At 38.0% G+C, this 27,341-nt stretch overlaps 1 protein-coding gene across 2 annotated transcripts in view; it reads left to right on the top strand.

Annotated features, from left to right (window-relative positions):
- The window catches only part of PRKCE (protein kinase C epsilon), a 292,898-nt gene that overhangs the window by 156,009 nt on the left and 109,548 nt on the right, over window positions 1-27,341 (top strand). For both annotated transcript variants that reach the window (XR_010605909.1, XM_065630857.1), the window contains exon 3: window positions 26,198-26,357. Coding sequence is in view for 1 of the 2 variants with exons in the window: in XM_065630857.1 (XP_065486929.1) it covers window positions 26,198-26,357 (160 nt within the window). In the remaining variant the exon portion in view is untranslated. The remainder of the gene's footprint in view (window positions 1-26,197; window positions 26,358-27,341) is intronic.

The raw sequence follows: 27,341 nt of genomic DNA, 5'->3' as shown, positions 1-27,341 counted from the left end.
GTCCTGCTTCCAGCGGGCTCCCAGCCAGATGACCTTGTAAGGTCTTTTCCAGGCTAAATTATGAATGCACGTGCATGGTTGGGATGCAAAGCCACCTCAGTCCTGGATGCAATGTAGATGTATAAGCAAACAGCAATGTGAGAGTTAATAAAGCTAAAGAGAAGTGGAAGTATTATGTTTCTTTGTATAATCTAGCAAGGGAAGAAATTTTCCGTAAGGGTAGGTATAATTCAAACTTTTGTTGCAAATGCAACAAAAAAGCAATTAAACAAACAAACCAAAACACAAAAAAACCCAAACCAAAAAACCACAAACAATCAAACCTTCTGTAAATGCAAACTTTTATCCTCCTTATAACTGACACCAATCAAACAGAAGTTAATCGCGTACCGTGGGAAGCTGGTAATGAATGCATTCTACGATAGCTATGTCTGCACAAAAGGGGCGAAAAACTATTTAATATAAATGTTTTACTTTAATCATGTTCAATTTATGTTTCAGATGTTGCATGTTTCTTTCTTTTTTCAAATTTGATTTCTCTGGAAAGAAAATCATAAGAAGAAAAACATTAACGTGTTTAACTGTGTGCCTCAGAATCTAGATTGTGCTATTTGCCAATATGAACGTTTTGTCACTCAAACACTAATGATGTAAATACCCTCGCCAAAAATATTTACTACAGATTCCCATTGTAGTTTCTTGCTCCTGAATATTGTGTAGTAGTTTTGATTTGGGGAAAAAAAGGAAAATTATATTGCCCAAATTATTTTCAGTGATTTTTTTTCGTGTTTTTATCCTTACTTTTTCTCACTAATCTTGCTGAAATCAGTACCTGGTATGGATATTCCAATAACTAAATCAGGTATTATTTTAAAACTCATTTAATGATATTTTGCACAAGTATTTTCTGGGTTTAGTACACTTGTACTTGATGTACTACAAATAATGAGGTGTACCATGATAGACACATAGAAATATACGGAGGTGAGAAAGCATTAAAATACTTTTAGACAGCAACAACACTGCTTGTATTTCAGATTCCCAAAAGGTTTTCCAAAACCTGCTGAGTCTGTATTAGCGCACCATCCAGCACCATGGGGTTGGACTTAGAAGGCAAAACCTTGCTGCTGAGGAGCCAGTGTCCAAACTACATGTATTTTGAAGGTTTCGAAGGCTAGCTCGTCTGGCTTGGTTTTGCTGAAAAAGAGTCCAGTTTGTGCTGTCTGAGAGGACTTGGGGACGTGAAGCAAAGACTGGTAGATAGGGATGATCATGAGACTTGCTTCAAACAGGCATACTAATTCTGAGTTAAAATGCCAGTGTAAATGCACTTTTTATTCACTGTAAGAGGAGGGCCTCATGCTATCTTTTTTTTCCTCTATACACAAACACTAAAGCAAACTGAAAAAACTTCTCAATGGTTATCATTTTGCTACAGACTTGACTAATATCTATGAATATGACAAGAAATCATCGCCGTCATTCATTTTGGAGTCTACATCTGTCATCACTTATTCTTTTATTTTGCTGCAATCTATCTGAGGGCATTTTCAATTTTGTCAGTAAACACTGAGGAGCATAAAAGAAAAATCGCTGTTGAGAGGTAAAAGCATTATGTGTAATTATTTGAAGTTATAAATAGTAGCAGCTACATTTAGTGAGCTATATAAAAAGGTTGCAAGATGCCTTTAGTTGGCTCCTTGGTTTTCATCACAAAACAGAATAATTTGTTTTAATTCATAAAATATATATGCATTTTAGAAATTTTGCAGGAGGTATTCTCTGGAGCTTTGCTTCAGTACATTTTCTGCCTGTTTTCACTTGAGCTCGGTGAGCTGGTAAAGCTTTCAGGCTCGTTCAAGAGTCATCCTTTTGGGTTAGCAGGTTAATCGTTTTTCGGCGTTTGTGGCAGGATCGTGCTCAAGTCGGGAAGAAGGAACAGTTTCTTCCGCGGTGCGGGTGCGAGTGCCGGTTCACTGCTGTGATGCTGCCAGTGCTCGGGCGGCCGTGCGGGGCCCGATCCTGCGGGGCCCGATCCTGCGGGCTGGGGCTCGGCGGGTCCAGCTGTGTCTCCTGCAGCCCCCGCTCTGCTCTGGCTGGGGACGGTCAGGAGCCCGAGCCCTTCCTGCCTTGTACGTGGCAAAATATAATGCATTCAGTTGTGGGAGGGTCTTGCGATAGAATGAAACAAAGGAGAGAAAGGTAAAATAGACTGGTGGTAGGAGCCTCTATTTATTAATCTAACCAGTGATCTGTTTTGAAAGTCAGAAAGAAACTCTTAGAAATTATGGATAGGTATATAGAATTTTCAGTAAATGCTATTACTTGTACCGTGTTTTCAAATGGGAGCTCTTCCAGATTTTTAAGCTGAAAGTGGCATTATAGTGCTGTTGGCTGTTTGGGTTTCTTTTCTTCTGAAACTTTATTAACAATTAGATATACAATAATTTGATCTTATCTTAAATTGAATTTTCCAATTGTACAAACTTTCAATCTATAAAGTAACAATTCAATTCACGGTAGCTAGAATGCTCTGGGAGAATATGTGCCTTTGTCAGCCCTGAGGGTTGAGTTACACTGAACCAATGAGTTTTTCATCAACATTACTAGCAGCAAATCATTTACCGTGCAGTACAAACGCATCAGTTTGCATGTTTTCCTGACAGCAATACAGTTTCTGAGCAAGACGTAGATTCTTCTGCCACCAAGTGGTTATCTTCTTTAGAATCAACAACCATTTTAAGAAAGATGCTCTACTGGTTTTTTTCCAAAACTGACCGTAAATTATCATAATTGTTTTATTTTTGATGGTCGGACTATGTAAACTTATGTTTTTCTGTTTCTAAAGATTAAACTTGAAAATACACCTTTATGAGAAAACATTTCATTCAATAAAATTGGGTTTTTTCATCTGCTATGATTTATTATAAATTAGGTATTCTTGCTTTTGCCTTTTTTCCTGTTGAAAAAGAAGTAATAAAGGTCTGTCTTTGGTATTTTAGAACAGAGTTGGTCCCTACTTTTTGAAACGAAAAGTGAAATTAGAGTTTCCAACACCACTGTTGAACCATACTGACTAAACCTTTTTTTTTCTTTTCCCCATTTGCTACAATGTATTGAAAAGTTAGGCTTTGTTTGAAAAATAAGAAAATGCCCACTTATTTCCATTTCAGTGGGAGAAGGGGCTTGCAAAAATGTTTGCAGATGGGTTCCTGGTTTTGCTGCAAATTTGTTTTTTATCTGTGCATAGGGTTCAAAATTGGGCTTTTGATATGAAAACCGAGTAACAAAGGACAGACTTGGCATGCTTTGTAAAAGGGTCTCTGACGTGTCAGACCTATTGCTTTTCTTTCCTTCTTTCCATGCTATTTTCATACAGCTCCTTCAGATTTCTTGTCAAAATAACCAGCTGCCATAAACCCCATGATTATTACGTAAGCTGTGCTGCTACTGAAATACTCATTAACATGGGAAGGTACATGTCATTTCACACCATGCGTTGTCTAAAGTTATAATTTTTGTTCTGAATTAGCTTTTTGCTTTTACTCCTCTGTAATAAAAGATATTTTTAGTAGAAGGGATGGAACTAAGTTTGAGTGTTGAAGTATGGGGTATATGTGTGCAGGCAGATTTGAAAGGTGTAATTAAATTGCTTGGCTTTTTTTTTTATTAACTCTATTGAGCATTAACTCTAAGGCTCAGTCATCTGCCTTATACTGTTAATGGAGTTAGAATATGTTCAGTAATAAAACCTGATTCTTTTAATTGATTTTGCAGGTTTTGAAACCTTCAGTAAGTCAACGTCTCTAGACAAACAGCCTTAGCAGTTGATTCTCGGTGCTCATTCCTTTGTGCTTGAAGCACTAGGTCTTATATTCACTCACTAATCCACTGAGCTCTGTTGTGCAGTGTTTTTTAGGCCGTGTTTTGATAGACCCACGCACCTCTCTGGATGATCTCCTTGGATGCATTTGAGTACATTTCTACTGTGCTGATGGACATTGTGTGGATGTCTTGAAAAGGCTTCAAAATTGTTTTGTAAAACACAATGAAAGATGTTTTGCTAAAGAAATAATGGTGTTTGCAAAGTGCTAGCACTTTCAGTGTGCACTGGAAGCAAATTCCATACTGCTGAGTATTGCTTGGGCAGATAAGGAAAAGCACCACAGCCAAAACGATTCAGCAAAGTTTGTAAATGCCAAAAAAACCTTGATGCAAAGAGCCAAAAATATAATCCTTTTACATTTTCTTTAAACTAGGTCATAGAGCTGTTCAGGAGCAAGTCTTCAGAGAATCTTTAAGTGAGTTCTTCTAAACAAAAAAGGTAGTGCAATCACCTGAAACCAGTAATATGCTCATTAATGGTTTATGGGTGTGAGCTTTTTCAGTAGGGTAATGCGATTTTTCATTTTGTAGTTCCTATTTGAGAAGCAAACTCCACATTTAATGCACTTAGCAAAAGAAACCCATTAAAGCAAGTGACAGTGCAACACTGCAACTGAAACCAGCTTATATTCTCATGTGTCTTTGTCACAGTGTCTTAAATATAATCTAAGCTGCTTTTATTAATTTAAAATTTATTTCATATTTTTACGTGTAATTGTTCTCTGTTTAATTTTTGTCAGGTGGTCTCTCTATGTGAATTATAGCATTCTTTGGAGGCAGTTTGGCAACTTATTTATGACCAGGTGAAAAAAAAAAATAATCTTTGTTGTGCCCATAAAGTAATTAGGAAAAAACCTATGGTAATTGAGACTTAAATAGTTGAAAGTTGTTCTGAGTGTTGTTTGGGTTTTTTTTTTCTGGAAAAACATGCCTGTTCTCTTTCCATACCAAGCATAACTAAGTTTATGTGAGTGTCTGAGGATCAAATTTTTGACTTGGGTAGAACAAGTAGCATGAATTTAAAAATAACATATCACGCAACTTATAGATATGATAAAATATGTCATGGCTGCTGCTTACTGTCCTAAGGCAAAGTCCTGAAATTTCTAATTATATGTTGGATCATAACTTAAAGCCTTCAGGAATATTTTGTAATATATGGGGTATATATGGGCTTTGCACTTAAAACTGAAGGGTTTGTTCAATGTGGAGCCTGGCAGGATGGGATATTTGAACTGCCATGTGCAAATGTTTGTTTGCCTTGATTATGAATCCTCTGATTTTCAAATGCCCAGGATTTTTATAGCTCCTATAATCTTCCTACTTTAATAATTGACTCATTTCTTTATCTTTTATGATTTTGAACATTAACATATTGTTTTAGTTTTTAGAGAGGCTATGTTTCCTAGGAATTCTGTTCTCTCAGAAGTTCCTTACACTTAAAATTTCTAAATGTTACTTCCAATTTTTAGTAATTCAGCAACAATTGGAAGCAGAGTACTAGTTTGTGGACTGTCACTAACTGAAGTAGTCTTGAAAAACCTCAAGCACAAAGAGGAGTAGATTTTTCTGCAACAGGGAAAACAAAACACTTCTGTCTGTTGCTGCCTCTTAGGATACTTGGTCACGATTTTGTACAAGAGGTGCAAAAGTTATGCCTGTGTTTGACAGAACAGGTCAAAGGTGGTAATGAAAGGAGTACAGCATTTGCAAAATAGAATTTACATTGATAAAATTTATAAGAGAGAGCTTCTGTGCTGGCAAGTTTTCTTTCATTTGCAGTCCTCCAAATTCCGCACATTAGATGTGATTATAAATTTCACAGGGAATGGAGGGCACAGCAGCATTGTGTACATCTCTTCTGACATCAGATTTGACTGCGTACGTACCTGTATGTGTCCCCTGCCACCTAATAAGTATCTTAAATAAAAATATTTAGCCTTTCTAAAATTTTACTTCAGTGCATCAAACATCCACACCTCTGTGCTGAAGGCCCCGTTTAGGAACACAATTTCACTCCAGTCCGGCGAAGTCTCCATACTGTGTGTTGCTTTGCAGCTTGGTTTCTGCAGAATTTGAATCCAGCAGGAGCTGTAGGGCTCTCCACAGCTCCTTGTACATGTTATGTGGGCAGAAATGCTGAGACTTCATTAGAGATCTAATCTTTCTGCAGCAAATGAGTGTTAAACCATGCAGGCACTGTGCTTAAAAATATTCATGTGCGCTTATTTTCCTTGAAGACTAGTGAATGAATCATTATCTGTTAGAAAGATGTGATAACCAAAAATAAACCATAAAATCCTGAACTTGTCTCTCATGAAAAAATCTGCTTTCACAGTAAACTGTATGCACTAAATTTAAAAAGTTGATTGATCTATCTGCCTGCCTACGTACTACGCTGTAAATTTTATATATAAGTCTTGCCAGCTTTTATAGACACTATTTTCTTAGCCCTAGATAAGGGCGGGGGGAAAAGGAAGGGGACAGTCATGGCCAAGTCAGTGTTAGTGAAATCGTAACTTTTATAAATAGTTTTTTATAAATAGATTTCTGCTTTTTATTCAGACTCCATAGTAATGTACTTCTTAAAATCCATAATATTTTACTGAATATCGTTCAATTTTTAGGATGCTGACATGAAAAGAAAATTGGTATTTAGAAGATCATAGTGGTCATCCTCAAGATAAGTGGTATCAAAAGATTTTCGGTGCCAGTCCTTGCTTTAACCAGTAATCAGTTTTCTTCTGTTTCCTCCATTAACTCATTTTCTGTGTTCAGCACTTTAATGATTGTGATATCCCCTGCTTCTTTTGTTGGTCTTGCTCTAGCTTCTGCTTTTTTATTTATATTTTTATAAAGACCTTTCTATGATATAAGAAGAAGGTACTACCTGAGAAGCTTTATCTTGCACATAGACATTTGAACTACAGACCTCATGACAGTAAATTAATTCCTATATTTTAAATTGGGGAGGAAATGTTGTAGTCTGATCATTGGATCACGTGGTCTAAACTCAGATTTTTGGGGGTATCCCCTGGCTTTGTCATTGATAGTCTGTGTGGCTAAAATTAAGTATGCCAACAGAGGCTACTTGGAGGATGATTATTGGAGAATGGATGTCAACCTTGGATATACTTGGATTTTGAGTGGAGCAGGCCCAGAGCAGCCTGCTTTAGCTGGCACTGCCTGAGGTGGGGTTTGGACCAGATACCTCCCTCCGGAGGCACCTTCCAGCCTGAATTACTCCGTGCTTCATGAAAACAGTGTGTATGCAATGGACAGTAATTTTCACTTGACGTTTAATTATGTTTTGGATTGATGATGCTCTTCAAGTAAAATAAGGTTTTACAGAAAAAAAAAACATTGTTATGCCTTCTAAATACACAAGGCAGGTGGTTTTACAAATTTTACATCATTTTGCATCCAGGCACAAAGAACAGGTGATTGTCATGAGCGTTCAGTCAGAACCAAAAAGACAGGCAAAGAGGATACAGGATTGAGTTAAGTAACCAGAGAGTTGGTGATTACAAATTTATTAAGATGCCTAAGTTTGTAGTATATCTACTACATGTATAATTTTGAAACAAAGAGATGCATGTGGATCCCATTGCCTTTTTGTTTAGCTAAACACATCATGAAACTAGTTTCCCTTTGAGAAACACAGCTATGCTGTACAGGGTGTTTCAAAAAGACAGACCCACAAAAATTCACACACAGTTTAATGAATTATCAAGTTTTAGTAACCTTCTTATGAATGTTCTATGTTCCCTTCACCGGCTGTATGGACAACATTGAGACGATAGTTGATAGTTTGTGGCTGCAGAGGTATAGGGATTTCAAACTGGGTCGATCTTTTGCAACACCCTGTAGTATAGATAAAAACACTTGGTAGGTATTGTTGGCTCTGTTTTAGATGTCACGGAAGTTTTCTATTGGCTTTTATCTGCAACTGATTTTGGTTACCAGTTTCTGCCCAACTAGGAGGTGGTGTAACCTGTAAAAATAACATGGTACAGAGTTAAAATATACTTCAGAAACAGAGATACAAATTTAAAGGTACTGAGGATGGACTAACAGCCTTTGTATTTTTCATGCTATTGGGAAAAAATCGCAGGAAAACAAAATGTCCTTATTTAGTGATCAAGCAGGAGAATTCAAGGAAGCGATTATTTGATATTGATTGTAAGCACCAGATCAGTCTCTAGGTGCTTAGAAATGATGGGAAGAAAATCCTGGGTGAAGACTGCAAAGGCATCACGCACAAGTCATCTGCCGCAAGTTTTCTGGGTGGCCTCAGGCATGTCGTTCAATGTCTTTGTGCCTTTTGTGTAAAGCCCTTTGAACTGTACCTGAAAAAAATTTTAAAAAGCTGTTTCTGAGATATTGTGACTACTACCAACAGTCACACACAGTGCTATTGCTGTACTAACCAAGTTTGGCTGGTTATGAAGGCAAGCAGGATATGAGGGCAAGGCTGTATACTCCAAATATGGGGTTTTTTTCATATATTTGTGATATGTGAATAATAATATATGCATGGGATAACTTCTGGGTGAGTCAATTGGCTTTTAAATATGGATTTATTAGGAGAAATCATTGGCTTATTCTTCCGTAGCAGTCGTTTGCTTTGATGTTATCAGCCTTATTTGTATGTTGTTCTGAAATTAAAAGTAACATTATTCTAGGTTAGAACATTTGATTTTATTTATATAGCCTTTTCATAATTTTACCTATCATAATTTCATTTCATTACTGGACTATTTTCCCGAAGTTTGAGCTGGCATAGTCCCTGTGATTAATGCATAGATGATGAATACAAAAATTCTTGAAAGGTGCCATGGAGTAGACAAAACCAGCCATGTCAGTTCCAGCTGTTGTTCCTCTGAAAGCGAGGGGTTGGTGGAAAGGGAGATTCAGTGTTTGACAGTGTTAGAAGAAAAAAAAAAATATTTTAGGAGAAATGCTGGTTTTCAGGAGTTAGAGTTAAATGAAAGACATAACACTGTTGTATGTAAATAAATAAATAAATTTTTTAAATTAGCAAGTCGTTATTAGCCTAGTCCAATATAACCTGTTATTTCATTTTTACATAGAAGGAAAACTTCTATTTCAATTTTTTAAGGAAGTCTCACACTTGCTGAGATACATTTTGCTTTAATTTTGTTAAGACTAAGCTAAAAAGCACCTTAAAAACCTGTTCCAAAGAGCTGTTATTCTGAGAATCATTACTTAATTCTATGTGTGCAGAGACAGATTCTTTTTGTGTGATTTTACAGCAATATAATTCAGAGCTCCTGCCAGTTTATCAGAGTCAGTCCCTGACCAAGACCATTGTATTTTAGGGCAATACCCAGTTTCTATCTGAGGGGGAACAGTTGTCTTAGAGGTAGCACTCCCTAAACAGATGAGTGAAAAGCTGAAATAGTTCCTATCTTGGGACTGGTGGTATAACACCATGTTAAAACAGGTAATTTACCAGAAGCTATTAGTAGAAATTCTCCCTCTTGTTGCATGTATGACCAGACAAGCGATGTTCTGCAATGTCAGCATGGAGTTACACATTGTAGGAATGAAGAGAGAAATGTGATGTAACTACAACTAGAGATTTTCACTAGTCTGAAGCCAAGTGCCTCTTGCATCTCGTGATTACCCCCTTAGTATTAAAACTTGCAAATGCCCAGGTCAGTTTATTTTGATGGTTCCATGTTCTGGAAAGCGTGCATCACAAGGTGCTTCTGATGCAGTGGTGGAGCCACACACCCTTTCACTGCTGGTGAAGCAATGATCTGCTGATCTCCATCTATTCAATGGGACCAATGTAAAATGATGATCTTACTACTTTTATTCTGTGATACAGCTTTCTGCATCTTTCTAAATCACCTACAATCCATTTTCATCGAACCCATAGCTCTGGCGCAATAATCATAATGTTTAAAATGGTCTCTCTTAAACTAAGATTTATTTTTCCCCTTAGTTTCCAGGAATGTTTTCTATGCTGTTTTCCTTGCTTCTGGTAAAGATAAATACAATGCAGAGGGAGGATCATATTCATGTTTTTGTGTCTGTCTTTTTGTCTAAGAGACAAGTGTAATTCGTATTGCTTGCTGGAGTAGATACTGGAATAATTATTTTAAATAAGTTTAGATGCTGCTAAGAATAGTGCTAATGCTTTCTTCCCACTAATGTCCTGTGTGGGTTGACTGAAAATTGCTTAGATACATCTAATTTTCTTGGCCAATTTCTGTGACTTTTTTCACCATCGTGAAATGAGGGATTTTGTGCGTGCTAAGATTATATTCTTGCATGTAGGAGAACAAGCAAACTGATGCTGCAATGTAGACACATTGGGCCGAGTTACTGAATACGGGCAGCTATTCTGAATGCCTCTGCTTTTGCATAGGGGTTTTAAAACACATTTAATGTAGCTGGGTTCAGACAGTTTCACCGCATCTTATAAAATCTGCCTTTCTAACATAAGCGTTTTCTAACATAAGCTTGTTATGGTGGTCTCAAAAATGGAGGATCACAAAATCATTACTCACAATTGACTGGTTTGGATTCACTGTGTCATATTAGATTTTCAAATTCAGTGAGTTTTCCAAGTACACCACAAAAAAAGGTTTAGTTTTGTGTATTGGATGTGGTGTTGCTGGGGGCTTTGTAATGACTCCAGGACAAGTAGTGAAGAGTCACTTTAAGACATTTTTTGGAGTAATTGAATCTTGAAATGCTATATTTCTGTTTCCTTGCCTTTCTTTTATACTTTTTAAAAATAATCTTTGTTTTGTTTTTTTCTCTTTGTAATTAAAATCTTTTGTTTACTGGATTTGGGTGTGACATAAAGAAAAAGGCAGACTATAAACATGGTCTTATTTAGTTCAAATTACCTTAACAAATTGGGTTTTTTCTGTCTTTCTTTCTTAAAATGCATTACGTGTTTTTATTTGGCTACTGGTATGCTAATGGCAAAGACCATGTTTTATTCAAGAAAAGTTCAGAGAAATAATTTCAGCATGTAAGAATATATTTGATTTTTGGTAGTTATTTACTGAAGGAAGAAGGATACCTTAGCTCTAGCAATATCTGCTCTGCGATTTCTGATAGTGAAGTCTCTACTCTGGAGGATGATCTCCTTCTTAGGGCATTTTTTTTTGTCTCTGTATTAATGAGGAAGCTTCATTATTTTCTGAATTGGAACACTTGTAAAAAACTAATTCATGAGTGCAGTGGTGTGTCATATGCATAGTGAAGTCAGAGGCTTCAGCTATAGAGCTGTCAAAATCTTTTTTTTGTTTCTTAAAAAGAAGTAGGAGCTTCTCTCTAGAAGCCCTTCTTCTAAAGACAACCAGCATTAAAAGGATTTTTTCGAGGAACTTCTGACACCTTCTTAGGTAATTCACACTTAGAGAAAGTAAGTGGGAAATCAAAATCTCTTTGAAACCAACTTGGAAATGCTGCCATATGTCTTAGTTCTCTGGAGATTATACAAGTTAAAAAAAAAAGGGGAAGGGCGAAGAATTCAGGCCTCCAGTTTTCAGCTGCCACATCCTTCAACCAGGCAGTTCTGGGATCTGTTAAATCAAATCTCCATACACCACACTTCCCAGCTTGTGAACTGATAGGTGATACAGCTTCCCGTGGTGGGATTTAAGTTTACCATGGGAACAGCTAAATCGGTGACAGCAGCAATAAGGAGGCACCGAATCTATTTTTTGAACTTGCAGTCAGCTGACTTTCACATCCTTATTCAGCAACCTGATAAGGCTAAGTGAAAATGAATTATGTAGTGTTTGAATATGAGCAGAGGTGCTTGGGAAACCAAAGAGGACAGAAAGGGTTTGAGAGCATGGGCTGTGACCTGAATTTTTTGAGGAAAGCTTTTTTGAAGTGTCTGCTATCTCTTGACCTGTTAATAAACAAAACAGTAAATGGAGTCAAGTTTTAGAGGTTAGTGTTTTACAATTGCTAGAACATTTTGTATCCTCACAGTTTGGTCATAGGCAATCAAGGTTTCTTTTTTTATCTCAGCTGTAAGTAAACTGAGCCAAATTCTGCTTGGTTTAATGTATGTCTTGCTGTTCTCTGTCTTAACTGCAGGGCTGTAACCAAGGATAGATCTTATCCTCGTGTGACTGGGCACATAGAGCATTAAGATGTACGCATAGTTGTCCTTTGTGCTGCAGGCAGTTTCCTTGTCATTCCCTTGGCTCTCCCCAGGCTTTCCTTGGACCCCATCCTCCTGGTGCTCCCACAGGTCTCCAGAGGAGCTTTGTGCTCTCAGTGACAGGAGAACTTACCTGACGCCTTAGAGTATCCAAAGATTGTACTTTTGGTGGGAAGCAGGGTCAGCGCTGAATGGAAAATAGAGCACTGGAATAGAAAGAGAATAATTAAATCAGCAGTCATTGCAAGAATTGCTTTCTCTCTCTTTTCATTGTCTGATTTAGTTTCTGGTCCAAGTTGCTTGGATCTTGAAGTAGCATTTGATATATTTGTGCTGAAGAAGAGAAGAAAAAATTTCAGTGTTTTTTCTTCGTTCCATTTTCTTTCAGTTGCAGTATACAGATGCACAGCCCACAGTTTAATAAATATTTTTCTTGGAAGACTTACAGTTTTAAGAAATGTTAGAAGTAGGTTTTCTCCCACACACATTGATTAACTCTTGTATAGGGTCTTCACATATATTTTATAAATCAGGTTTCAGTGAGTGCTGTGGGGATTTGTTAGTACTGAACTGCTTTTAGTATGGAAGTAACAAAAGGGGATTTGCTGAAGGAGAAAAAAAATCAGTTAATTTAGAGTAATGTAATAGAATACGATATGTAACCGTCTTAACTTGCTAATCCGACTTTCTGTACCTGTTCTGCATAAACATAGTGTGAGCTAGGTTCAACTATCACATATCGAATAAAACAGTAGGGGCTCTAAAGAAGTATCAGTTTTTTGAAGTTGGTTGTTTCAGTGAACTTGTTGTCTCAATGTCTTTGGGAAAACCTTAGCAAGTCTAACGTTTGCTTGCATGAGAATATCCATTCTCCCAGAGCACTACAAGGCAGGTATCTAGAACTCTGTGGAAAAAATGCAAACCTCGAATGCTTTTCTGTAGCTAACTCATTGTGTATATATATCTGCTAGCTCTTATATATGAGTTTTCTGTAATAGAGAGAGTTAACTTTTCTTTGCAGCAGATGAGTAGAAAGGAAATTAATTTACTAGTTGACAATAATCCTAAACTCAGATTGACCTTGGAGTTTGGGCCATTGACTGAAGTGAGCCGCATTGCTCACAGTTTCTCCCATGTGGAGCAAAAAGAGTGTTCTCAATATGTTCTCTTTCATCACCTCTAGGTTGACGTTCTTCCCTCCCTCCTTTTTCCCTCCCTTCCTTTCATGTCCTATTTCTCACGGAGTTTTTCTCCAAAGTGATAGGGTTAAAACTATGATTCCATATTGGTCATCTCTCTTTTCTTTTTTTCTTTTTTTCCTCAATTCCCACAGTAAGGCACCTCATCATCTAACATCCCACCCTTCCCACTTGCCAGCTGCTTCCATCAGTAAGTTCTTAAGCATTTTTGAATATTACATCAGTTTTACAGAACTATGAAAAACAAAATGCATCTCAATCAGCGCATCCGTCGCCTCTTCAAAGGCTGTTTGCCAATTTTTCTCCTCTGTGAATATACTTTTTTATTAGAGATTTAATCTACCATAGTTCAGGAAAAGTGGCCCACATTCCATTACATTAATTCAAGCAGTTGATGCTTAAAAACTTTTCTGAAATTCTGACTCTGCCGGAAATCAGGTGTCCAGTGAAGCATCTTTTCATAAGCCAGAAGCACTTTTCACTTTATATGAAAGCTTGAGCCACATGCTCACTGAGTTACTGAAAATGTAAAAGACACTGATAGGTCTGTCTTACGGAAAGGCTGGAGAATTTAAATAAATATGGGAGCACTGGAGGAAGACTGGAATATCAAAACGACAGCAAAAGCTAGGAACAAATAAGTCTTTGTAACCTTTTTCAAACACAGTTTTGTCTTCTGCCCGTGTCTCATACAGTAAGATGCAGTTTGACTAACCCCATACTGATTTGAAAACATGTATCCAGTGTACAGAGACAAGTAAGATCTTCCATAGTAAAGCTGGGGAGGGTGTTCTCCACTAGAATTTTTGTGTGCTTTTCAGTCTTTACATGTATTTTTGTCACATATTTCAAGGTTCTCTGCATAAACTGAGGGCTAGATACATGTTGCTTTGTTTAGCAAGAGCCAGGATTCTCATGTAATTATGTATTTCAGCTAACACACTATGCCAGACGTCAAATACTGCAAAATTTTGCTGCGAGTCAAAGGAAGGAGGAGTGAGATCCCTTTACTATTTTTCTGCTTGAAGTCCTGCAAAAGGAAATATCAGCAGTACATTATTAAAAATAAGAGCACACGATGGAGCTGGTAGCAAATACATGATAGGCCCCACATTCCTTCTGCAAAAGCAGGGTGAGGTAACACTGTGGTCTGATCTTATTAATCTGCTTTTTTATCATTATGTGGAGTTTGGACAGTAAAAGAACCTATATATTGAAATCAACAAGCAAATAAGAAACCTTAAAACTCCTCTTATTTAATCTTGTCTCTGAGAAATACTTGATCTGCCAATGACAGTTCATGGTGGTGGTCATCCCCCTGTCCCTGTCATGTGTCAGTCCTCCTCCCAGTAAAAATCTATATGACACATTCAGGCTCTATTGACAATACGCAAACTCACCATTTGCAATTACCTCATGATGCTGTGCCCATAAGCCCGTCAGGGAAAAAGGAGATGCTGTTTAGCACATGTTTCCATTTTTACCCTGCAATAGATGAGTACATTTAACATGTAGCAGGGCAGGTAAGTGGTGCTTTAAATATTAGTAGATTTCCATTGAAATCCATGGCACAGTAAATATGCTCTTTCATGTAGGCATATTCAGAAGTGCTTTGCTAAATTGGGGTTTTAAAGTAGTATGCTGATAATAAATCATATGAGTACTTCAGGATTTACATAATATATCTATTATTGTTCTTTGAATGGAAATTAGTAATAACATATTTAATGTTGAAAGACATAGATGCGAGAGTTGCTTTAATAGCACTGCTTGTGAGTCAGAGACATTCCTAATTAAGCTTCTGTTGTGTGCATGTGGGGGGGTATAAGGATAAGGAAAATTCCTCCCACATTTGCAAGAAAGACAATGGAAAGAGGGAATGAGTTCTTTTGCTGCTGATTTTTGCCTCTTACAAATGCTTGCAAGAATTGCCCACTTAGGAAATGAACAAAATGGAAGTATTGGTGGAGGGTGACAGGATTGTCATAATATGGCCCTTAGTAAAAGATGTAAACCAGAAGGAGCAGCGACATGTTGGAACATGAATAGAAGTGTATTATGGGTTATATATTGGGCCAAAAATGGAAAAGTAGTGATGGATGCTGTTTATTGGTGGCAGCTGTTTTGGAGAACAGTCCTTTCTAAGCTGATGGGTAACAATAATATCTTTCACTTGTTTTATTCAGTTCCACAGTAGAGTTAGGAGAAATGAAAAGTCCGGAAGTCCTGTAGGCTCCAGCACCCTCTGTCCAAGGCAGAAAATAATTATCTGTGCAGTTCAAATGAGGACCCACTCTTTTACCTGTTGGGTGCCCTGCAGGCTCCACTGCAGAGCAAAGGTGTATTGTGTGTTTCTAGCATGCTGAACCAACTTAGAAAATATATAAGTGGTGAAACAGAAGGAGAAACATGATTAAAACTGCTACGAGTTATATTAGAAAGCTTGATCTTTCTGTCAGGCTGCCTAACTGCCGTCCATGGCATGGCTCTCAGGGTTTCCTTGATGCAGACTCAGTGCCCCAGGATGCCATGGTGGGATTGTCTTGGAGCATGTTTTGGTGACACCTCAAGCCCCAGACATTCCTGCAGACTGTCCAGAATTTTCCCAGGTTTGGCTTCATGGCTAGATGAAGAGCTGGCATAGAGGAGTCCAGACACCAGTGGCAACCAGGTCCTTGTTTCTAACATGTATCATGACACTATGGTGCATTCTCTAACTCAAAAATTGTCAAGAATATATCATAAGAACAAGAAATAATTTGACAGTGGCTGGATACTGTTTCTGTGGACAGCCTGAAGTATCAACTTACTTCAGAGAACAGTGCCTTTTAAGTTAGTTTGAAATAAAACAAGAAAGCAAACTGTTTTTACAACTGAAAGATTTCTTTGAAATCTTTGAAATGTTAATAGTATTGCAAATTATTTGTCTAAGCAGGCAAAGCACTGTACAGTTACAGTGATATAAACAGGTGTTATCTGGCAAACGGTGGCTATGAAGATGATTGTCTCATGTGTTATTTCTAATAACACATCCTACTGCTTGGGGTCAAATACTCTTCTGTTTATCAGAACCATTAGTCTCATCAGTGGGCTTACCTGCACAAGGGTACAGATACTTCATGCCTTATTGCTTTCATGCTGTTGGGGCAAAATCACTTCCAAATTTCTACAGCCTCTATTTTAATTTGTTGAAAAATATCATTGCCATAATCTGAAAGTATAAGAAGAAAGTCTGTAAATATTAATGTATCACAGTCATTCTGCCTGCCCTCAAAACTCCCTTTTGCCTTCCTGAGCATTTTTTTAGCAAAGTATTCAGGATTCAGTGCCTTTCTAATTTTCTCAAAATTAGTCAGACTAATGGGTAGAATTCTTCCTGCTTGGGATAAAGGCGCTGCTATATGATCTTCTCTGGCTTTCTCAGTTATCATGTGGGCACTGTGTGAGGCTCTCTTGAACCACAAGCAGTTCTGCAATGGACTCCATCTGCCCCATGGAGGATACAAGTTATTAGTACTTTATTGAGAAATGAATGTAGAAAAATAAAAGGAAAATGCAGAAAGGATCACTTCTGCAAAGTAAACTTCCTGAAGTTTCTGTACTTTTAATGTCTGCAACGGTGACACCTCAGAATGGTGTATTTTCTAATTGTAGGGAAGAAGATTTCGCTTCTACTGTGAAGCACTCTGAAATCTGAATTTGTGTAATGTATATCACAGACTTGAGCTTTGGTGTGGAGTATACCATTATAAGCCATGTTTTGAAAGCCATCTTTTCGGACCTGTGTAGGTCATACACCATAAGTCCTTAATGTGGTTACGTGGAATTACCAGATTTAATATGGAGATTTTAGCGCAATTGAGCCTCTTTACAGGCATTTGTAAATTCAGATGGAAGGAAGTTGTCACTCTCAGGAAAGGGATCTGGAAATGGAATCAACTGTGAGATTCAGTAGCTTAAAGGCAGGAAGTGTTTTTCATTCCCCTTTTTACCTGCAGATGTCACAGCTTTTCTGCAATTAGCATGAGATTGGGGTATCCATGGGGACCTGTTTAGTTCAAAGCAGCTTCTGTCTTGCCATGGCCTGAGAAGGATGCGAAATTTCTACAGTTCTCTTTTCTGTGACATCTTACTGTGTCTCTGGCCATCCCCAGCCCCTGGTCTTTTGCATGGTGTACAACAGGATAATGGTTGTCTTGCCACAGATGCTGCAGTAGTTTCTGTGCTGGCAAAAAATTGCTTTTTTCAAATTGCCATTCACTCATGAAGCATAATTTACTGCAAAAGGATTTAGGCTGGCTGTTGGCAAAACAGCCTGTCTGTAAGAGTAGTGAAACAAGGTACAGGAACATGTTGTGGATTTTCCCTCATTGGAGATTTTGAAGAATCATTAGAAAAATGGAAGTTGAGGATGTCTGAAGTACATGAGACCTTTCCCCACTGCAGGGGGCTGGGCTCAGGCATTTCCTAGGTGCCTGCCACATCGCTTCTGTTATTCTACAGGAAAGGAACAAAGCTGGTGTTGAAAGACTATTTCAGAAACAACTCCATTCTGAAAGACCAGAAACCCTAGTCATACAAGGTTCTGTTTCATCTCGTTCCGCGTAGCTTTTGCAACTATGAGAAGAGGACTGCCGAACTTCTCTGATCTGTCACAAACACATGCTTAACATACTGTCATTCAGGATCTGTCTGGTTTAATAGTTACCTCTGGGAAAAGGGCTTTATCCTGAAATTTTCACAATGCTTGTTTTCCTTCTTAGCATCACACCACCATTTCCTTTCCAGGAGCTGACAAAGGCCAGCAGCTCAGGTGTTGACCCTGCAGAGAGGTCACTTGATCCTGCAGAAACTTCCATCGCCTAGGGTTTGGTTAAAATAAACAGGCATGTGTGCACCACTTTGAAAGTTCATGTTCCACAGCAGCCTTGGCTGTGAGGCTTTGTCACATTTTCTTTCTTTCCTTGGAGACGGCAAAAGGACATACAATATGAGTGTGTGTCCTGAGACTATTGACCAGCACCTCTGCAAGGGGCTGAGCATGCTCTGAGGAGCAAGCTGCAATCATTTTGCAGGACATGTTTGCAGACTTGCAGCAATAAGGGTAGGGAAATCTGGTCTCAAGGATGGCTTTTGGTCTGATCATAATCATAATAATAATAATAACATAATGTATTATATATGTAGTTTCTTCATTCAAAAGATCATTACTATTTTAGCTTTAGTAAGCAATTGATTTAGTAACAGCTGTTGCACCTTGTTAGTCTGTCAGGACTTAACACTGTCAATACTAACACCAGGCTACTAATACTACTCATTGCTAACACTGTATCACCATGAACTGAATGTCACTGCCACAAACTAAATTAATTTTCTTCCTCTAAGCTTATCCTGTGAAGTTATGGCACAAAAACTGTTCTACATTTTGCAAATTATTATTTTAAATTACTAGTTATTACAGGAGTAGACCCATTACATTCCGTGGAGTTAGATTTTTCTCTTGAATAATAACTTTATGTAGGATACATAACCATAACCATATGTAGAATACATTTCCACCTCTCTGATTTCAATCGCAGATTTATTGACATAAGGGCATTGTTTTTAGAGTGAGGCTGTTTGTTCCTCCAGAAAGATAATGCTGGAAGACCAAAATAACCTCGGTTAGCATTGATTTCCCCCCCCCACCTCTTTTTTCCACCTCCCTGTTGTCTCTGACGTCGTCTCCTTTCCAACTGAAAAAGCTCTAAATTCTGTCTTGTGAAAAATGTCTTAGAAGTTGAAATTTTATTTTAAAAACCCTGCGATGTGAAATGGACTTTTCGGAAAACCTGTGGCATTTCTAGCAATGTAACTTCTGTTGCTAAATAAAATGTATAATGAAAATTGTACTTAAAAGCTTATTTCAGGAATACCGCATTTCTTAAATACCACCAATAAAGAAATTGAGATGAAATTGGAGGATCTGTCTCCAGTTTGCTTACTTTGTGAATCTGACAGCTGTTTATCTGTAGGAATTGCTACATTCACCCTCTAAGATGAGGTCAGTACCCTCTCATCTCTGTGAGCCCCCAGGGGTCTGAAAAATGGATGTAGTACCCTATATTTATATCCATCCCTGACCAGCTGTCCAATAAAGAGTTCCTATAAAACAGAAATCTATTCATTAAATATTAGATTTATCAAAACGTGCTGTATGTTCATCTGAAGATGACCATGTGTAATTCCATGCTGTGAATACCTTAAGCCTGTGTAAGTTGTCACTAATGCTGCAGGCACTGTGCAGTTGGAGAGCAGAAACATGCGAGGGCTCATCTCGAGGGCTTTCTTAAGAAAATTCTCGAAGTCATTTGAAGGAGAATTTTGCTTGAGCACGTGTGGGAGCTCATCCTTCCCCAGGCTCTGCTGCAGGGAGCGGACGGGCCGGAGCTGGGGCAGCACCGGCTGCTGCATCTGTGACTTCAGGCACCAGGCTCCCTGCTCCTGGTTTTGGATGCTTGGTCCAAATATTGCCAGCCAGCAAGGTTGGCACATTTCTGAAAACTAAATCAGACTTCTCTGGGTGCTGAAATTGCAGTCGGACCTTCAGGACCTATAAGACTCTTTAGTACTTGTGGACTTTATGTTCTCTTTTATTAAGTGTATTGAATAGGAAAGTATTTCTGTGTGAAAGAATGTGGGGAGTTACTGTTGTTCCTTCAGCTTTGAGGAAGCTAATGAATGTGTTCCTGATAATAAATAAGTGTGTAGAGAAGGTTTGAACTGTGTGTAAATAATCATTTGGATAGCATTATAGTTTGGTTTGTTTGCTGGTGGGGTTTTTTTGGTTTGGTTTTTGGTTTTATGGGGTGTTTGTTTTGGTGGGTTTTTGTTTTGTTTGAGGTGGGGTTTTTTTGTTTGTTTTTTAAAAAAAGGAAAGTAAAACAAGCCCTGAAACAAAACTGTGTGCCCGTCACGAGCCCCAACCATTTTTATCTGTTTGCATGTCAAGGGAATTCTTTAAATACATACAAGCAGGATCTCTCTTTTAGACAAGATTGAAGCATTTAAAAATAAGCATGTGTTTGAAGGCAAATAAATGTGAGCTTGAGCCCATACTACAAAGCCACGCACCATATTTAGGCTTGACATACTTTAAAATGCAATTCTTCAATGTCTTCAGTAAATAGCTCTTGTTAACAGACATGACTTGTCAAGATACCTATCTTTTCTAAAACTAACCCATTCTGTGAGCATTTTTGCATTTCTTTAGTAACACTCATCATCTTTGTTTTTTTCAACAATACAGCATTATCTAAGGATCTGATTCTTCTCCTATTAAACAAGAAATTTCCTGACAGCTTTCTTTAGATTTGAGATACAGTAAGCAAAACCTGTCTGTTTATTCCTTGTTAATGAAATAGGCTGGAAATACTATACTTTTAGAAAAGGACTTAACATAATTGCATGCTCTTACTATGTAGTCTTAAACAGCGATAAACTAACCAGTTAATTTGTGTTTTCAACAGTAACAGCTTTATGAAATTAGAATGTAGCATTTACCTTCTTGGTTTTTTATCTCAAAGTTACAAAATTAGTGTGTTGCATAGGTTTTTGAAGCAAGGCTTTTAAAAGCAAGGAGAAATAGAAATGTAAATATATAAGGATTTTTCAGCTTTTTTTTCTTTAAAGGAGATTAAAAACTTAAAGGCAAATCCTGTCACAGTTTCTGCCTGGAGAAATCTTGATGACTGTATACATGCTTCTACTGTAGAGGCCCAAAACAGAGTATTGGGATAATCCTTTGAGACCTAATTTTGATGCATAATGATCTGGTTACACTCCATTCTGGAACCTGAGGAGTCCTGGACGTTGTTCCTGCCCCTTCTCACTTTCCAACATAACTTTAGGTGAATTATCTCTCCTGCCTCAATATCCTTCCTCCGTTTAGACGTTATATGTTGCTGAAACAAAAGCTCTATTTCTGTACATACATGCTGGTTAAAGTGGTCAGCTTTAAATATTATGCAAAAGCTTCATCTTCAGCACTAAAACATCAGTACAATCATTGTTGCTTTGCTTTCATTGTTGGGTTAATCTCTGTTGTAGTTACTAAGAGTGGTGTTAAACCAACGGGTGTTTCTGCATGCTGGTTGTAGTTAGGGATGACAGCAATGGGAAGACACCCAAGAGGTGTCCAGGGTGAAAGTCACTTTGCACCAGAAGAGCCGCGGAGGAGTCAGTGCTTGGAGAAGAGGAGACTGAGGGGTGACCTCATCAATGTTTATAAATATATAAAGGGTGGGTGTCACGAGGATGGAGCCAGGCTCTTCTTGGTGACAACCAACAGTAAGACAAGGGGTAATGGGTTCAAGCTGGAACACAAGAGGTTCCACTTAAATTTGAGAAGAAACTTCTTCTCAGTGAGGGTGACGGAACACTGGAACAGGCTGCCCAGGGGGGTTGTGGATTCTCCTTCTCTGGAGACATTCAAAACCCGCCTGGACGCCTTCCTGTGTAACCTCATCTGGGTGTTCCTGCTCCGGCAGGGGGATTGGACTAGATGATCTTTTGAGGTCCCTTCCAATCCCTAACATTCTGTGATTCTGTGATTCTCTTGCTTGGGGTCACCTGGCAGCTACACCTGTTACTGCAAGTGTTACCATTGTACATGACCTATGGTTTGGCTTTGATGGTCAGTAGCCATTTTATTACAACATCTGATTTTATTTTTTCTTTTTCTGCAATATTTTTTCCTTTTTTGTATTGTTGGAATTCTGTAAGTACTTGCGACGCAGAGGATAAGGAATGGAAATACCGCATTTTGGTACACAAGATAATTTTGTCGGTTGTGGTTAGTGCTCCACACTCAACCCTTCTTACTTATGCTGAAACCATTTTAGTATGAAATGAGACTTGACACATTCCAACCTTTGTTATTTGGTGCACAGGGTCATTTTCTGCCAATCTTGCCTGCTTTGAGGGGTAGGGGGTATTCTGTGTTACTTTCTTATCTTTTAAGTTCTGACTTATAATACATACTTAAGAGATTCTACAAGATTAATGGCGTTAAACGTAATTCCAGACAGTTCATTTAAACATTGTTTTTGCAAGTATTTATGAATTTAGGGCAATTTTGCTTTCCAGATACTTCTGACTTTTGTAAAACTTCTCTGAGAGCTTGGAGTTCGCTGTGTAAGTCTTTTCAGTCTCTGAAATTGTAGGCAATATGTTTGTATGTACGTATGAGTCTATAAAAGCAATTATATACCATTGTTTTCCAAATAACTCAAGACTTACCCTTGGCTGCAATTAAAAGAAGTAGTGGCATTACTGGGTATAGTTTTGAGAGGAAATTAGTTCTAAATTTGCCAGTTCTCAAGTACCATCATATAAAGCCTAAATGCAGTGTGCTGCATTGACAGTATTCTCTATGAACACTTGGAAATTATCATGAGCCTTTCCTACTCCATCTTTTGAAAATGGAAGTTAAATAAATGCATGTAAAAAAAGATAAACTGAATAATATAAGTGGTTGAATGATTCTAAATCAAAACAGGGAACAGAATGTACTTTACATAAAGAAACAGCTTTTGCTGAGAAAACGATAACCCTCTGTGTCTATTTAGGAGAAATACTGTGAGGAGAAATTGTTGTTTATGTTGGAACTTGCTTATAGACTGACTACAGCAAATCCACTTGATTTTCATTTCAACTCCTCTGCTAACAGAAATGCCACGATTAGGCAGCATGCAGTATCCTAATGGTATTTACTAGAATCCGTTGTATACCACTGTAAGACTTTTAAAGATATATTTAAAGGCCACTTTTGTTTGGGATGCTAATATTTTCTATAGCATGTCTTGAAAACACTAGTTGTCAGTGTCATACAAATGTTGGGGATTTTCCCAAGTATTCCCTGCTTTCTGATAGCATTTAATGATCTCTGCTTTCCTGCTTGTGAACAAAGAGAAGTTTGGGGAGAAGCAGTGTAGTTCCCTTTCATGGAAGGGATTGGTCTCTTCTCCCAAGTAGCAAGTGATAGGACAAGAGGAAATGGCCTCAAGTTGCACCAGGGAAGGTTCAGATTGGATATTAGGAAACATTTCTTCACAGAAAGGGTTGTGAAGGGTTGGAACAGGCTGCCCAGGGAAGTGGTGGAGTCACCATCCCTGGAGGTTTTTAAAAGGCATAGAGATGAGGCTCTTAGGGACATGGTTTAGTGCTAGATTTAGGTTATGGTTTGACTCAATGATCTTAAGTGTCTCTTCCAAGCAAAATGATTCTGTGATTCTATGAAAGCTGGTGCCTGTGATCCACAACCGTGCTGTGAATCATGGAAAACATGGCCATGTTTTGCTTGAGGACTGTGGAAAAGCATTGCTGATGTGTTTGTGTTGGTAACAGTGAGCAAGCCAGCTGACCTTAACATAAACTGAGTGGAAAGCTTATGGGTGAATTATGTTCTCTTGTGACGTGGTCTGCTTTGCTGAAAGGCTGGTGTCCAGTCATCCAGTTGTCCCATCATGCACTGTAGTGCCAGATGCTATTCCAGCCTCCCCAGACAAGTTCTGGTGCCAACTGATGAGGTGGGGATGCTCTGTGTGCTGTAATGAGAGGTGAGGTGTGGGGCAGAGTCACCACTGGGGAGGCTCTGCTCTGGAACATGCAGTTCATCTGTGCAGTTCAAGGCTAGAGCAGGACGCGGTGCAGGGACTTGGCCAAGCACTAGTCTTTGGTGATAAATGTGGGACAACAGGCTGACAGGAGAGACAGTTTTGGGGCAATGGTCTGGCAGACCTCCAACGTTATCCAAGACAGACTAAGAAAACTGCATTTCCCTGAGCTGTTTGAGCATCATTCTCACACACAGAGATGCTGTTTGTGTGGAAATTATATCAATAACTGAGACCTGCCATTTAATCTGATGATTTCAGGATTGGTGTACTGCTTGTATCTGTTTTCAAGCCATTGCATTTCTGAAAAAGACATTGTTTTGTTGTTTAATTTTAAGCACTGTAAGTGAAAAATGAAAGTTTAAAATACAGAACTGAAAGTAATATAGTTAAATTAATTTTAAGGCTTTGTTGCTAAAAATAAAATATTTTCATCGTATTGTGTTTATCTAGCCAAAATAAGAAGAGGTTTTTTATCAGCTTTGTAAAATTACAGGTGCTTCATCTGTGAAGAATTAGCTTAAGAAGAAGAAAGGAGAAAAGCAGTATTGTAGACTGATTACGATATCATGTGTGAACTGTGCACTGTCAGAACATCTTGTTTGTTTCATATAAGAAGATAACTTTTGGGGAACCCTTTCCAGGAGAGTGGGATTTTAACTTTTTCCCATCCAGGCTGTGTACTTGAGCAAATTCTGCAGTCTGGATGATGACCAAAAGAACAGTTCTGTGTTAATATAGATTTCCTATAATAACTCTTAAAAGATTTCCAGCAACTTTGTAAAGTCAATAAATCATTCAGAAGATGGAAATAGGAGTCTTTGGTAGGACTGCCAAAGACTTGCTCTCTGTGGAAGACAGTCTTTCGAGGGGCTGTGGTATTTAGTAGACATCAGAATTTTGCTTAATGCATAAAAATAAACATAACTGATAACTGTTTGGTGTTTGTCTTTTGAAGGAGGACCTGGAGTCATTGCTTTGTGATTGTTCTTTGGCATAAATAAAAGGGGTAATTTTGTGTGTAAGTCAGTGTTTATTTACTGAGAGCCCACTTAGAACAGAAAAGTAATGCCATTCTGGCCATCTCACTGGTGTGGCTTCTTACAGTGAAAACCCACTCTGAGTAAGAAGTTTTTGGAAGATATGAATGTGTCAGGAGCTTCAGCCTTTTAGTGCATAAATGAATTTACTATTGTCATGGGTTTTTAGCCCTTGACGTGCGGTGAAGGAAATTGATCTTGATTCATGGGTCTGTGATTTGTATTTTCACAGGATATCCATCTGTTGGCTTAGTTTAAGACCATTTCTAAGAGCTCCTAAATCAATAACTTGAATTTTACAACCATCAAAAATAGGGTTTATTTTGTTGTTTGTAAAATAATTTGAGAATATTATAGATTTGAGTTGTTCTCAGACTTTTTTATTTGTGTTATTGCTAAATAATGTACTGTTGCTTGGAGAACTCATTTGTGTACAGAAGAGCTTGCAACAGACCGAAGTTGGCATCTTTAGGCCATCGTAATGATTCAGGGTAGCTGAAATTCAGAGAATGACAAGTGTTAAAAACATTTCAAAGTGTTATATGCACTGAAGTAGTGAGTGGAGGATTTTGTCCAAAAGCTTTCATTCTGAGATGTTTCAGCTTCATGTTTTACTTCCCCTACCATTACATGTCATGTACAGTTGAATAGGAATTGGTTAAGAGGAACAACTTCCTTCCCTTGAACTTTTTGCTGAAAGTGTATTAGTATCAAAGCAGATTATTAGAGCCTGAAGCTCAGATTGTGATCAGGAATTCTACAGAGTAATCACTTCTGGATAGAATTTTTGTTCTGCTTGATAATATGTATTTGTATTCAGCTTTCTTGCACTTGTGTTGGCTCTTTCTGAGTGTATCGGAACCAAGGAATGTTGGTATTTTTTTGTGGATTTTTTTTCCCCTGAAGATCAAATGAGATGGGTCTGAGCTGCTTGGAGAATCTGTGTAATTACTGTTAAAGAGGTTGTCAATGTGCTTGATGGTGATAAAGCACAGAAGACTTATTCCCAGCTTAGCGTGAGTTTACAGATAAAGGTTTAGAACAAATAGAAGTTCCTGTACTGGGCAATGAAAACCCTTGCGTTTTAGTAATTGATGCTAAAAAGGAAAAAAAATACCCAAACTTAGGGAAGTTATTTTGCTAGCTAGAAAGGATTCTTTTTCTTTTTGGAGAATACCCACTTATTCACATTCGAGCTTTCCCATATTTGTGTCTGATACAGCCAGTGCTGATTGTTTTTTCCTCTTGTTTCAGCACCCAAAGACAATGAAGAACGTGTGTTCCGGGAACGTATGCGCCCCAGAAAGCGGCAGGGTGCTGTGCGACGCAGAGTACATCAGGTTAATGGACACAAGTTTATGGCCACCTATCTTAGGCAACCAACATATTGTTCGCACTGCAGAGATTTTATATGGTATGACTTCGCTTTCTTTGCAACTCTGAATTGAAGAGTTAACATACCCTCCTGTTATGCTGAAGTATAAATGGTGTAGAGTAGTAGTTCTTTTCCTCTTCATTTTAATATTAAGCTGTCATCAGTTTTGTAGATGTTAACAGAAGTGTCTTAAACTTCCATCACAAATGTTAGAATTTGTTGTATTTGCATTTTTTCTTTTCTGAGCCACAAAGTTCAATCTTTTCCTGTCTAGTACACACTATAAATTCTAGGTAGACAGCCAGTCTTGTGTCCTGTACGTGCATAAGGGTAGTTTTAGACCTAATATGAGACCTTTATGTTTTGCCAAGATGACTAAATTCTTCTTTAGGTGCTTAAGTATCACCATCTCCCTCCTAGGTAATGCCAAGCTCCCTTACATCCTACTGAAGACAGTGGAATGTGGGAGTATTAGACTTCTAATGATCCGGGGGTTTGGGTGTTCAGTGTATTGGGTGTTTCTTATTACAGCAGATAACAAGAACTCCCTTTTAGAAATCATTTATATTATTTCTGACTACCCACAAATTTCAGATAGGGAAAAGCAGTGGAGATGTTCAGTTTTCAGTTCTTTTTCAGCAACTCTATTGATGTTTTCCAAAGTTACCTGGAGATACTGATTTGCACCTTAATACACGTAAGATCTGATCTGATCCATAATTAATATTTCTTAAGACTGTATAATGAATCAGTCTTTCTTAATGTGAAACGACATGAATTGTACATAAACTCAACTACATCCTTCTAAGAAATGTGTGCAGTTTAAGCTTTAGGTTAGCTAAGGTGATTTCAAGCAACAATATTGGCAAATGCAATCTTCTGTCTGTTTAGAGGCCTGCTTGATGACTATTTTCCTAGCTTGTGGCTTCCCTCTCTATGTACCCTTTGGCTTTGCCTATTCTATTATAGTAAATGTGTCTTTACTTCTGAATCCCTTCATGGTCTATCTTCCTACTTGTTACC

Source organism: Caloenas nicobarica, chromosome 3, assembly GCF_036013445.1.
Source record: "Caloenas nicobarica isolate bCalNic1 chromosome 3, bCalNic1.hap1, whole genome shotgun sequence".
NCBI lineage: Eukaryota > Metazoa > Chordata > Aves > Columbiformes > Columbidae > Caloenas > Caloenas nicobarica.
The sequence above is the reverse complement of the archived record's forward strand: the minus strand, read 5'-3'. Positions and strand labels throughout refer to the sequence as shown.